The sequence below is a fragment of the Denticeps clupeoides genome, chromosome 17 (assembly GCF_900700375.1).
Source record: "Denticeps clupeoides chromosome 17, fDenClu1.1, whole genome shotgun sequence".
In the NCBI taxonomy this organism is placed as follows: domain Eukaryota; kingdom Metazoa; phylum Chordata; class Actinopteri; order Clupeiformes; family Denticipitidae; genus Denticeps; species Denticeps clupeoides.
This window is the reverse complement of record NC_041723.1, coordinates 8,602,016-8,616,267: the sequence shown is the minus strand read 5'-3', so window position 1 is coordinate 8,616,267 and position 14,252 is coordinate 8,602,016. Positions and strand designations below refer to the sequence as shown.

The following is a 14,252-nucleotide window of genomic DNA, read 5'->3' as shown; positions in this document are numbered from 1 at the left end:
ATGTTTTCATTAGATTTTTGCTCTCAAGGTTTATTAAAAACCCAAGTGAGATGGTTTAAATGACAAAACCAATAATACAGTAGGTCTTTCTTAATAAAAGTAAAAAAAAATTGATTCTTGAATTATTCAGAAAATTGATTCCTTTTAATGTCTTTGGCTTTCTTTCAAAACCTCATGGGATTCAAATGTGAACTGAATGCTGATAGATGGCAGTTCCTCCTCTGAGATCTATATGCATACTATCAAAGGATATTCCGCACCTCTTCCACACAAACAGCAATAGATCAAATGCACTAGAGTGGATCCCAAACCTTAATTACAAAGGACCCTGGGGTCCTCTAACAATCCAGACCCCATACACTAATGAAGGCAGGGACATACATTTTAAACACATAGTCCATGAACATATAAATATCCTTCAGATTATTTATCCAACACAACAGTAGTACCATATAGAAAGGTGGATTAGGGGAGATATGTGACGACTGCCGAGGCAAAGAGCTGAGAGTTTGGTCAATCAGCCATAAGGACAAGGTGGAGTCAAGGAGAGAGCGAATGAAAAAAGAGAAGAGAAAGATGCTGATTACTGTGCTATAAATACTGTAAACGAGTACTTGACCGTCACTACAGCAAGAGCACGACCTTGAAAGATGTTGAAGGAACAGTAGTTGGGTCCTGAACGACTGCAATAAGATGCTTGTAAAATAAAAATGCAGACAAACTGATGTATTGACCCAATGGTATTCTGTGCTGAAACTGGTTTACGTCCCTCCTGCCCACAACACCCAGAGTCTAAAGCCACTTGCAGAGTGGAGTAGAGTGATTCAGCAAAAAAGTGGGAAAGTCAGAGAGCAGAAAACCTTCTAGAGAAATTTCAGTTGGTTCTGCAGTGGTGTGTAGGCTCTGAACGGTTACGGATTAAAGTACCGAGGTCAGAATGGATCAGAGTTTGAGTTGTGCTGAGAATGATCCCAAAGGCTCTGTATTACTCTGCATACTGATTAGACCATATGGTACAGTAAAGACAAAAAGCTTCTCATTAATACACAGAGGATTTTGGTGGATGTGTCTCCCACCTCAAATTGAAATAAAATGCAAATTGAATGTTGTTAAAACTGAATTTTCAAATATGAAGTGCTATGCAAATGAATATCACTTTTCCGTCAGAGTAAGGAATTTTTTTAATCAACTGTAGGTGGTGAAGCAATTGGCCATGAAATTAAACTACAAGCATGAGGGACTTCTCCACAGAGTCTTACTTGAACTGGCATTGCCCACAGGTTAGGACAGAGGAAGAAGAACCATGTAAGTTGGTTGGTGTCTATGGCGACCAGGTTGCATATTTGGCCCACAGTCATCTCCCCCATGGACATGTTGGAGGTGCAGAGGCGCATGATCTTGTTGTAGATCTTTGTCTGCATAGGTAACAGAAAACCACGGTCATATTGGGCCAGTCCTAGAACTAGATGAGGCTCCCTCTAGTCGCAACATCCCAGTTACCTGAATGGCTCCCCTCAGATTGATGCCGGTCTCTATGGCAACATAGTAGGAGGCCTGAAGAAAGGTCCTCTGGAGCAGGAGGGCGGAGAAGAGCAGCACAGCGAGGACGTACGCGTTGGCCAGGAACTCCTCAGAAGAGATGAAATAGATCCCCAGCAACCTCATCTGAAACAGAAGAACCCCGCCATCGATCCTTCAAGTCAGCAACAGCCATGGGACGAGCCTGTGTCAGCTCCCAGTGCAAACTAAGGTTATTCAGAGCATGTGCAGGGCTGCTGCTGGCCTGATCACCAATGCTTTAAATTCGTATTATCATCAAGCTGTCATGATGTTTAGGTCATGCTGACATCAAGGGGTAACTGTCCACAGTTTCTTGTGTTCCTTTAATAGTACACATCATTTGATTGAATGAAAAAATCGTGGCACTGAAGCTCAGTTCTTCATTTGCCTTTTCTGTTGAAACTAAATGCAACGTACACATACCACATCATCGTACTGTTATGACGGGCTCAGGGCCATAACAAGAAAGGAGGTTGAGGCCAAGGAATAACCATTTATTATTTAAACAGTTTATTATTCTATGGATAAGGGGATGTCTGTCAGCCAGGAATGGACGGAGGAAAAAAACGAAACACATTAGTCCATGATAAATCTGTAGGTCTCGCTAACTGCAGAATGTTTTGAGCAATGTATTCCTTTACTTTTTCAAAAAGATTTTGAGAGCTCAGCTGCTTAATGAAATGAAGGGCAAAGGGTCATATGACTGCCCCTTGTCTAGAAAGGTGCAGAGTGAACTTCACTTAAGAATTCATAGTAGGAATTGTGGCTTGTGAGGGTTTACAGAATCATTTCACCCCTTCTTAATAAAGTTCTAGAGATTATATCAACTGAAGACAATGCACTTATATTAAAAGGCAACACTGGCAACACTGCATTGTGGGACTGCCTATAATAAACAGATCAACCAGATTAAAGCTCAAATGCCTTGCCACTGTTGGTAATATAAAACATCTGCACGACAGACCGCCATGTGAAGAGTGAGGTCAGTCATAGCTCCTCCTATCTTCTCCACAGATGGAGCACGGACTGGAGGAGGTAATATATAAATCTCAGTCTAAATTATTCATCAAGCTGCGCATTGGCTTCCCTCCACACAGGGGACTTGTACTGAGGTTGTCTGATATTATCTCATTATGAAATAGCTGAGGGTAATTTTAGTCAGTCGTGAAGGTAAATAAATCAGCATAATGTCAGCATAAATGGCATTTCAAAATAATGTGCCAGATTAACAAACATGCTACAAAAGAAATCTAAAGATGGACAATTTTGGTTCTATTGAATATAATAATTAAACCAACAAGCAACTGTATATGATATGTACTGCATTATATTTGATATACAGCGAACCATGTCTTCTCAGGAGAGCAATGTTAGAAACCTACTGTGGATGCCAGCTGTCCCAAACTCTACCCTTGACCTGAGGCAGCAGCTTACAATGGTTTGTGGGCATGTGGCCAGCCTGATGTCTGATATGTGATATCAGAGGACAGGATATTATGGTTCTAAATCTTTGATGAGTCTCGACCATGGTGAGAGACAGGGAGCTGTTACCTGTTACCAAGCAAATGGCAGACAAGTATTGATATATGATGATCTCAGGATCTCCTTGCTAGGCAAATTACTAACATTACAAAATGGTAATGGCTGAGTACTGAATCCATAAATGTATTCAGTAATGTATTACATTACAGTACACTAAAAAGGAATGCATTCATGGTTAAAATTTGGCCTAGATTTACAGTGACATTAAGGATTTGAAAAAAAGTCTGCATTTTATTGGCTAGGAAACAAATTGGTCTTACCGGAGGCTGAATGGTGCGGTTCTCCTTGCTGATGTGGTGGACGATCCCCGAGATGCACAGGGGCCCAGCGAAGCCCAGCAAGTCAGCCATGAAGCGAAAGGTGATGCTAAGGATCAAGGGCCTCCCGAAGGCCTGCCTCAGGGCCCTCCAGATTGGCTTCGGCCCATGGGGGAGTGCACCCTGCGGTTTCTGGCAACCCAAGAAAAGATCCAAGGATACAGAGGAAGTCACAGCAGAGGGAATTTTCTCTTGCACTGTACTAATGAGGTATAGGATGCATGGGGTGCATGCTCAGAAAAACTGCTGAGTGGTCATACATGCTCCAGGGAAATAAGCAGGTTTCAAGGGCAAAACATCAGCAATCAATAAGAAAATGCAGCACTATAAGTAATTTATCTCTGTAGGTTTGCAGTTATCTCGATCATGGTATTCACATTTTTCTGGAATTTTCCCATTTTTTTTCTCAACAAGCCTTTAGGATGAGAGGTGAAAAGTCTTCATCAACTTAAATAAGTCCAGATACCTTTTGAATCAAGTACCCGAGGATATGAAATTTGACGAGTATGACGAGTTTTTTTCTCCAAATAAACAAGGACTGCAAGATTCCTCCAATTTCACTAATGAATCCAAACAGCTGCAATGCGCTTAAACACGGGACGAACGAGCACCTGCAATTATACTGACACTCAACTAGGACAAAATGTTCTTTCCATTTTATTTACCATTAAAGTCTACAAAGTGTTTTATTTGAAAAAATAAACCTGAAAAAGACCTGTCAGTCCATGTCTGGGCATTTCTCTTCACAATGTCATAGTTTTATACATGCATAGCTTTAGTCATAAATATATATCACAATAAGTCACAATTCATTCATTACAAATGTGCAATTAATCCTGATAATGATAAAACACAAGTTTACTATTCATTATGTTATTATACTGAAATGACACAGAGGTATTTATAAAATATGTAGTAAGTGAAACGGTATACTTCACGTAAATAATACACTTCTGTTATATTATGTCATATCAGGTTTAAACAAAGAAATCAAATTACCTACAGCAGGTCATTTTGATTGCCTTTAATACTGATACCATGGAATGGAAGTGCAATATTTTTGAAAATACTGTTAAACAGTCAGCATCCTTCAATCTTCAACAGAGGCAGGCAGAATGCACCATAAAAGAGCTCTGCAAAATGAAATGTACCTCCTCCTACATAGCGTTTAGCGATTTTATCACCCTCTGTGGTAAGCTCTGACACATTTCCCATCATTCTCTCGTCCTCAATCATCCACGCGGGTTGGCTTTTCATTTTTAAGATCGACATGTCATCTGATCTAGCCTTTTAGCCTGCGGCCTCCACAAGCAGGGATTCTGAGAGAGACGTGACTCCTTCCACGGTCTCCATGCAGAGTCACGTGAGCACTGACGCATCTCCCTGTCCGTTTACCTGCAGTTCAAAGGGCCGCCAAAGGAAGCCCCCAGCTTCCCTCTGAAACCTTCTTCATTCCCATGAAGAGAAAGTGCTTTAACCCCTCCGTGGGTCAAAATGTCACTGTGTTCACAGTGAAATGGGAACAGGATCCCCCCTCTGTGATCCGGAAGGAAACAGGGCTGTGCTTGCGCTGTGCACAAAGTGTGGCCCACGTCGCACAGTGGAAAACAATCACCCCTCAGACCCCCTGACCCAAGACCCCTTGTGTGCTTGCGTCTCACATCAGGCCTCTCTCTACTTCCCCATCAAAGTGGACTGTGACCTTCGGCGTAGGGTAGGAAGTTGGAGAGGTCAGACAAGGACAATATACAATATACTGTATGATATTTCAAGCCCTGACTCATCCTCATTCCCGTCCGCAGCAACTTACACATCATTCCCCCACTGCACATCTACTGGAACCAATGGTGTGATTTGGTTATAGATATGGTTCTATTCTCACCTGTTTTTGGAGAATTTTTTTTAAAAAGCTCTTCTTTTTTTAAGCATCATTGATATGGATTCTGGTTTTAGCTCAGTTTGAATATGTTCTAAAAAAGCTTTTAATTCCTGCTCTACACCAACGTGATCAATACTTTTCATCTATTATAATAAAAATTGCTGTAGCACTGACCTCTGATAATGCATTCTTTTTTAAAGTTGCAGCTCTGTGTTTGTGTGCATTTTTTGTACATTTTAGATAAAACAATTCAGCATAAATACCAGGAACATTAAAAAGCAATAAAATTCTGATATCAAATAATTAAATCTCAATAGCTAATCAACTCTAAATGTAAAATGTAAAAATGAATGTCTGTACCCTTTGTGCCTCAAATGCTTCTCGGAGGTGCAGGTAGTTGGTCAGGGCTCGCATGGCAATGGGCAGCCTGCCGATGATTTTGAGGTCTATGGGGCGACGGTGTGCACTGGTGATGAAGGTGTTCATCCACCAGTATGTGCTTTTGGACAGCAGGTTGACGAAGGGCTGCAGAAAACGGACGCCCAGGTCCTGGAGATCTTCTGGTGGCTTCACCTCAGTAGGGTGTGCAAAGCACATGTATCGCTGGAACAGAAGCAGTCATGACAGACGTAAGCTCACAACATACAAAAACAGAGGCTAAAAGGTTAGTTGGACCATTCAGTCTTCTGATCATATTGTTGATCATAGGCTGGTTCCTGACATTCATCTGAAAGGTTATAGATAAATTACACAGTGTATAATCTAACTTCATATTGTAGAAATCAGTGTAAATTTTAAATTTCCGCCCCTCATCTCTCTGGTCTCTCTGTAATAAAAAGTTTTTTTCCATCCTAATTGCCTTCTCTGCCATAACCATGTGAACCTGACCATCTGCTGAGATGCTGCCTTTGTTGCTGCGACTACGTGCTCCTCACTGTTTTCCGAACACTGACACTGAAGCTTTGCCTTTCCAGACACCCCTGACAGAACAGCAGCACCGGTCATGATTTATTCACACACTGGTGTGAATGTGGCTGGTTGAAGCGCGCATTTACTCAGGCCTAATGTTAAACCACAAAGGATCACTGAACAAATCACAGTCTTAACTGTGAGCTGCGATCAGCTGGAAGGTCACGCTGCATCACAAATTGGAGAAAAAGACACCAGCTATGTAAGCCTGTCTGTCTATCTATCTATGCTTAATGTCCATCTCATACCACTAAGTAGACAATTTAACAAAGACATGTCCAAAGTAAGGTAAAGATGTTGCTTGTAGACATTTATCTCTCCCAGTCATCTGTTTAACAGCAGGCAAAACATCCAAAACACCATATAATGTCACATTGATTTCTGATTTCTTTCTCTTTCAAACACCCACTTCATCCAAACACATTACTGTACATCTAACATGCACGTCATGGTCATAATAAACTTGTCTACGCATCCAGTGCAATTCAAATACACATTGCACTGCGGAGGGATTCCTCGAGTGTAAACACTGTTCATTTTTCAAAGGCATCTTGTGAAAGTGGGTTACACTCTGTAGCGTACATACACAAATAAAGCTGCCCACTATTTCTGTTTATGTGAAAAAGTGAAACACAGCACAGCAATTGGTGCACACAAGCAAATGTGTCCTCTGCATTTAACCCATCACCCTTGGTGAGCAGTGGGCAACCTTCTGATTACGGGGCCGCCTCCTTATCTGCTAGGCCACCACTGTGCAGAGCAGATCTACTGGTGTAGATGGGATTTGGGTTTATTCGGTCATGCTGTAGAACTAACCGTGCACGGCGGAGATCCCTGGGATTGTAATCATCAAATTACCAATCAATGGCTGAAGTATATTATTAACAGGGCGGGAAAGAGGCCAATTAATGATTACTTTCACATAATTACAATCAGCGCATCTTACCGAGCACAAAAAAAGAGGCTGCAATTCAGCAGACTGCATTTCTGGTCCAGCACTGACTTGCCAAGAGGCTGACAGCACTCATTCTTAAGCTTGGTACCATCCAAAAAAGCAGCCCCCCCCCCCCCCCCCCCCCCCCCCCCAGAGGAACATCAAAGAGGCAAACCATTCACACAAAGCAAAAGCAAATTCACACGTTTGAAACGTTTCACACGTTCCTCACAGACAGGAGAGATGACCGTCCTTGTGGAAACAATGCCAAGCAGTTGCAGAGCAACCAGGCGAAGCGTGCAGCCCTCTCCTGACATCGCCACAACTATCAGCAACACCGGCTCTGCCGTAGAACAATGCCGTTCAAAACACTGGCATCGCATGCGATACAGTACGCTACGTTCGGCTATGCAATCAATGAGGACACACGCAGGGATGCTGACCTCCTTTTTACAGAGGAGAGAGCTGGCTGTGAAGAGCTGATAGTATCTAGGCAGGATGAGGTCGGAGGGGCCAGGTCATTCTGTGTCTACCGACTCCCCAGGGAACCACCGTAGATACACCGTCAGTGTGTCAGTGAGGCTCATTAGGTTGAAGGCCTGCGAGCCGAGATACACAAGGTTCCCCCAAGAGGATCATAAACAGTAAAAGCCTGATGATGATTGAGTTAGTCCACACCAGTGGCTCGGCCTGCGCTTCAGCACTGCGTGAACCACCAGATGCAAGCACAGTCCTTCTTTACATCCCTTAGACACATGTAGCGGCTTTTCCTTTTCCAGCTATGTATGCACTGTACCCATCATTATGGAATTTTTGCCTCTTTTTGGTTCTCGTTTTCATGCAGTTTAGTTTACTATATAGATGTAGTAGGGCTACAGTGGGACTAAAAAAAAGCCTAAAAAAAAGCAATTATGCTATTTCATATCTGAATCTTTTCAATCACATGAAGGTGATTGTCATGCAGCAAGTAGTGCAGATATCAAAATGTGTCTTCTGCATTTGTCCCATCACCTTGTGAGCAGTCGGCAGCCATGGAAAGTGTCCGGGCAGCAGTGTGTGGGGACGGTACCTTGCTCAAGGGGACCTCAGTGGCACCTTGCCAAATCAGAATCTCAACCAGCAGTCCACTTCCTTACCACCATTGTGAACAAGGTGCATTGCAAATTGAAAACACTGTTATTTGGTGTCCATGCAGTATATTTTATAGCTCATATTGCTTATTTCATTAAAGCATGGAAGTAAAGTGTAGTGATTGTCACATGTGATACACAGCAGCACAGCACATGGTGCACACAGTGAAATTTGTCCTCTGCATTTAACCCATCCTCCTGAGTGAGCAGTGGGCAGCCATGACAGGAGCCCGGGGAGCAGTGTGTGGGGACGGTGCTTTGCTCAGTGGCACCTCAGTGGCACCTTGGCAGATCGGGATTCGAATCGGCAACCTTACGGGGTCGCTTCCTTAATCGCTAGGCTACCACTGCCCCCTGCTAGGCCACCACTGCCCTCTAAGTATTATAATATAGGGAAATAAACATGCTGTGAAATATAAATACCAACTTCTCCTCAAATATATTACGATTTCTAGTCTTTGTCCAATTTTCACAAACACTCTCCAGAAATGGTTTATTGTGTCAAAGAACATTAGTTGATGAACAGATTAAAGTGCATTAATTATGTGTACATTTAAAGCAGGACAAGGAGTGTAGGTCAAGAATGTTTTTTCTAATAAAGTGGTCAGTTGAGTGCACATTTTTCTTTTATGCAATGTATTGTTTATTATTCCTTTGATGTTATTCTGTAATAATAATTTTTTTTGGCCTGAAGAGGTGTGCTGTAGGGTGTTTTATGTGCATAAACAGAAAAAAGTGCTCTATGAATTGGTTGCCCACTTGACACAACATAATTTTCCTTGCAGCAGAAACCAAATGTCCAGCCAAATGCATTTTTCACACACATAAATAAACCACTCACCCTCTCACCCCATTTACATTGTAGATGCTCACGTTGTGATAACACACACCTAAAAAAGTAGACAGGCATACAACATGGTTGGGCAGATACTCACTCTTCCAAGGATGACGTTAATCTCCACCGCCAGCAGCAGGCCATACAGCAGCGACAGCAGGCCGGTTATGCAGAATCGCAGCTGCCTCAATCCAACTCCATGCTCTGTATATTTAGCAAACTTTATCGTCTTTGTGACAAAAGCCAAAATCCAGTAGATGAGCAGGGCTAGAGAGGGGGTGGGGGAAGAGAGGGAGACAATGAAACTATGAGAATGGAGCATCCACTTTTCTGGATAGCCAAAACGCCAAATAAAGCAAGAAAAACAATATAGCGTCATTAGTACAGGTAATTCTCTATTCCAAGAGCACCGCCATTGTATTAACAAAAAAGTCATTAGCAATCGTTAGTTGCTGTAAGCAAAAGGATTTTTTGAATCTATCACCGGAGGCTTGAGCCTCCTAAGAGGTCCAGTGCACTCCAAAGCCATCTGATGTCCCTTCGTCTGTGAGCAATGGATTAGGATCCAGGGCAGCTCAGATAGTGGGTGGGGGGGACCGCCCTTACCCACTATCATCTACTTAGCCCTGATGAACACGATTGCATATAACGAAGGGTTTGTGCTTGAGGCTGACATGCCGTCATCAACGGACAGCAGGTAATCAGAAGAAAAGGAAGAGAACTGCCTCAGGATGGAGGGGAGTCAGACTTGGAAGGTAATGCGAAGGGCGTACTGATGAGCCCTGGGCCGGCAGGCGGTACGAAGGCTGCATCGTAAACAACGGCCAGTGCCATGGACCAACCGGGGTTGCAGCAAAATTAATTACTGTTGGCCAAGATTAGAATGAAATGAGCCACTGGCAGCCTGGGTTTTATCACAACGGGTATGCAAATAATTTATTTGACAGGCCACAATGCTTTATACTTCCACATAAGAATCATCCCTATCCATTACTGGCGTATGCGGTTTGGTTGTCAAGCTCAAATTAGTTCAGAATTCAGCAGCCGAGTTGTTGTGTCTGTACTGACTCCCTGGTAAATTTCATACTGACTATAAGACTCTAGATAAGATCTACAAATCCCACACAAAGCACTGCACGGTCTTGGCCTAGTATATCTCAGCAATCCTACTTGTAAATAAGGTGTAAATGAGGTCACTGTTGTAAATTGAGTATTAAAATACATGGCCAAAAAATTATGGGAGAACCTTCCAAAGACCATTTGGCCATCAGACAGTTTACTAAAATCCGTGTTAAAGCTGTTCCTATAAAGCCAGGCTTTTTAAGAAACGTTCTCATCACATTTAGTAACGCTCTCCCCCCAAATCATGGACTTTACTTTAGCCTGCCATTATTCATCTGCCACCATCCACTCCAATGTGGATAGTAAATTAAATACAAGTACTGATGCAGACTGGCTTTCTGCAGTTTCCTCGCCCACGTCAGCTCCTGTTTGTCCTGTTTGTCTTGTTTCTGCTCTTGTTTGTCAGTCTTAGACTAAGACTTCCTTCATCACCCCTCTGTTTCTAACTACACATTCACAAACAAATCACTCCCTGTATTGATGTAACTGATGTTACGCTGTAGTGCTGCTGACCACAGGAGCATGGCCTGCGCTTCTCAAGGTTTCTTCCTACTATGTCTCAGTTTTTCCTTGACAATGTCACCTTTGGAGCATTGAGGACTGTACCTTCATAATGTTAGGTGCATTGTGCCAAGGTATATTGTAATGAAGGCTGAGACCTATTAAGACCTATTCGGCTACACAATTGACTTGTTTGCTCAGTGTCTGTGGAAAATGCGAACGTTTTCGGCCAGGATGGTAATTGTGGCTCACGTCATGAGCTATTCTTTAGCCTTATAATAATCTTTTAACACAGCGTGGCACAGGCTGCCCCCTGTACCACAAAATTACAGGGGGAAAAAAGTTTTTTGATCAACTGACAAAACATCACATGCATGGGCATGATAAAAATATTCAGTTGCACATAGATTGTGGTGTCATGAAAAATTGGAAATTTTCACCAGTGTGCTCCAGGACTGTCCTGTAAGGCGCTGCGATTGCACTTTCACAATGAACTGACCCGGAAACACTTTTCAGCCTGTGGTGGGACAGAGCGACCCATGACACGATACCATACTGATGAATCAGCAATACTCAATAACGTGAAAATTCATTATATTTGAAGATATCTGTTTTTCTGCTGTAACACTAGACTCGGTTTTACATGTTTAGACACCACAAGATTGATAATGGGTCACTAAGAAAAAGCAACCCCATTGATTTATTGCCATATAAATTAATCATCCCAGCCGGGATTCCTGTCAGGAACTGTAATTATCCAACAAATCCGAAGAAGACATGAAACATGGTCAAGCATAAATATACAGCACCTGTCAGGAGCTTGGGGAAGTTGGAGGTCTCAATATTGTGGTAGTAGACAATGGAGGTGATAGCAGCCATGAAGGCCAGTCCCGCAGGCATGTAGAGGTGCAGGTTATGGGACTGAGTGAACCTGAGAGAAAACGCGATAGCATTTTTAATGAAACGCCGCAGTCAGTACAGAGACTCTTTTATCTCACACACTCCCAGTATCCTGCAGGTCCACACTGTCTGATGGGTAAAGCGAAGCACAAACAGCCACTTTCTCACATCCGACTCTGTAAGCTGGCAGCCTTTTGTGATATGGACTGGGCTACTGATTAGCCAGTCATATGTTTGCTGTAATTAAGGGGTGTTAACACGAGAAGCCACATTCTTATTCCTCAGGAACAGCTCAAGGAACAGCACATGAAACCAACGTATGTTGTCCAAGTAACCCAAGAGTTCACACCTGCAATTTCTGGACATGTCTCGCAAATGTATTCAACAGAGAACCAAGTGTTAAGAGTCAGCAGTGCATGCAGCGGTGGTGAAAGTCGTACCCATCAGAGACGATGCCCTCTGCGATCTCGCACACCAGCACAAAGAGCAGGATGAAAGTGAGGATCCATCGCAGGTTGTGACCGGGAAAGTGCAGCCAGGTGCTGTGATGGATGTGCACCTTCGAGCTCTGGCTGCCCCAGCCTGGAAGAGCAGATAGGAAGGCAGAAGTACAGTTAACAACAAAACTGCTCTCTAGTATAATTAACATCATGCGCTGTTAAATGACCCATTATTGACTTCCATTATCTTTGTACATAGTTTGAGAACATTTGCTTCTGGAATAGCACAGTTAATTCACAATTCAATTCATAATACTGTATGAGCTACTACAGCAATGGGATGTGGGTTGGACTGTCAACATGAAATGTGAGCAAACTGTATCTAAATAGAACCTAAAAGCAATTATCCTGAAAGACGACATGGGGTGTTGCTGTTTTCTGGAGGCAAAATTCAAAAGGAATATTGAGATCATTTAGTTCCTGGGGCAACAGGCCAAAAATGGTTTGATATTCAGTGCCTGTACACATTTCTCATGTCTGAAGAGTGTCACACTGAATCACACAGATCTCATTTCAAGCTCAGGTGTGGTGATGGGAGCGGCTAACTTGCAAGAATAAGTTCATATACTAACTGAACTAATCGTCCCAATAGTAACTCTGAATTGCCCTAGAAGTGCTCTGAAATCGCACCTAAAGGTTTAAGACCCATAACAATAATGATTAAAAAGTCATAATAAAATGGCAACAGATTCATTTGATTTGAGAAAGGTGAAAGTTGATATCTAGAGATGTGTTAAAAGAACTGTTACGAGGTTCTCAGTTTGACAGTGGTTTTATTTTCACTGGTTTGTATCGGGGTGCCTAAGACTGTATATGTTGGTCTAGTACATAACTTGTCATAACTTGTGCTTGGACCAGTCATGGTAAAAGCCAGACTCTGACATGATTAGACTTCTGACCATAGGAGGCCAGAATAACCATATGGTCATTTACAAATATGTAATATTAATAACAACCTACAATAATTCAGTGTTGAAATTTGGCATAACATTTTACATTCTAACAAATCTAACAAAAACTAAGAATGAATTTTTTTTTGTCATAACTGTGCCATCCTAGAACAGTTAGTGAAATGAAAGTGAAGTGATTGTGAAACAATACAGCACAGCACACAGTGACACAATGAAATTTTTGTCACCATGTGACAATTTTTTTTTGTATTTGTGCATCTATGCTCTTTTTGCACATTACTACACATTTTACACATGTCTGTTTTGTCTTGTGTGTCCTGTTTGAAATATCCAACTGATCCACTCACAAGCATCCTACATGATGTTGTCCAGTTATGTCCTGTTCCACCTGTTCATTGTACAGAAAGGTTTTACTTTTCTCTTATCGAGATACTTTGCATAAGTATTTAAGTTTTAGTTAGTATAGTTTAGTTTAGTATGTATATACATATATATTTTTCTTTTATGATCGCACTATGGGGGGAACACTATGTGTCTCTGCTTCTAACCATCACCCTTAGTGAGCAGTGGAGCCCGGCGCCCGGGGAGCAGTGTGTGGGGACGGTGCTTTGCTCAGTGGCACCTCAGTGGCCCCTTGGCAGATTCGAACAGACAACCTTCTGATTCCGGGACCGCTTCCTTAACCGCTAGGCCACCACTGCCCCACCAAATGTATTGTTACATTTATTCCACCAGGTGGAGAGCCTTTGGGCTGTTTAAAGGTGAAGACAGACAAATAAACTAACCACCCAGACAGGCCTTAATCTCAGAAACGCTGTAAAATCTTAGTTGTCTTATTTGAGGTGGTCTATTAAAGTGAGCAATTGATCTGGCGTTCTCATGAATGATCATATTTTTGTACACTTAAAAATACCTACAGCTTTCAGTTCTAGAACAAATTTGGCAGTTTTATTAATGATGGCTATGAGGACCGGCCATCTGTTGCGATTCATTTAAAAAAAGTCACTGAACAGAGCTCATGACGGTGAATATATGCAGTGCGCTGGCACCCCACTGCAGCCAGCTGGGGGCCTAAAGCACAGCGGCACGGCCAATGGCACACATCTGTCCCATTACCCCACTACGCCCCATTCCCCATCTTTCATTAGCTAG

General features: G+C 42.5%; 1 protein-coding gene across 2 annotated transcripts in view; it reads right to left on the bottom strand.

Moving 5' to 3' along the window:
• abcc8 (ATP-binding cassette, sub-family C (CFTR/MRP), member 8) overlaps positions 1–14,252 on the bottom strand; it is a 35,562-nt gene that overhangs the window by 19,879 nt on the left and 1,431 nt on the right. For both annotated transcript variants that reach the window (XM_028959046.1, XM_028959047.1), the window contains exons 2-8: positions 12,130–12,271; positions 11,599–11,720; positions 9,267–9,433; positions 5,659–5,901; positions 3,363–3,551; positions 1,501–1,665; positions 1,260–1,415 (exon numbers count right to left, since the gene is read on the bottom strand). In XM_028959046.1, coding sequence (XP_028814879.1) covers positions 1,260–1,415; positions 1,501–1,665; positions 3,363–3,551; positions 5,659–5,901; positions 9,267–9,433; positions 11,599–11,720; positions 12,130–12,271 — 1,184 coding nt within the window. The remainder of the gene's footprint in view (positions 1–1,259; positions 1,416–1,500; positions 1,666–3,362; positions 3,552–5,658; positions 5,902–9,266; positions 9,434–11,598; positions 11,721–12,129; positions 12,272–14,252) is intronic.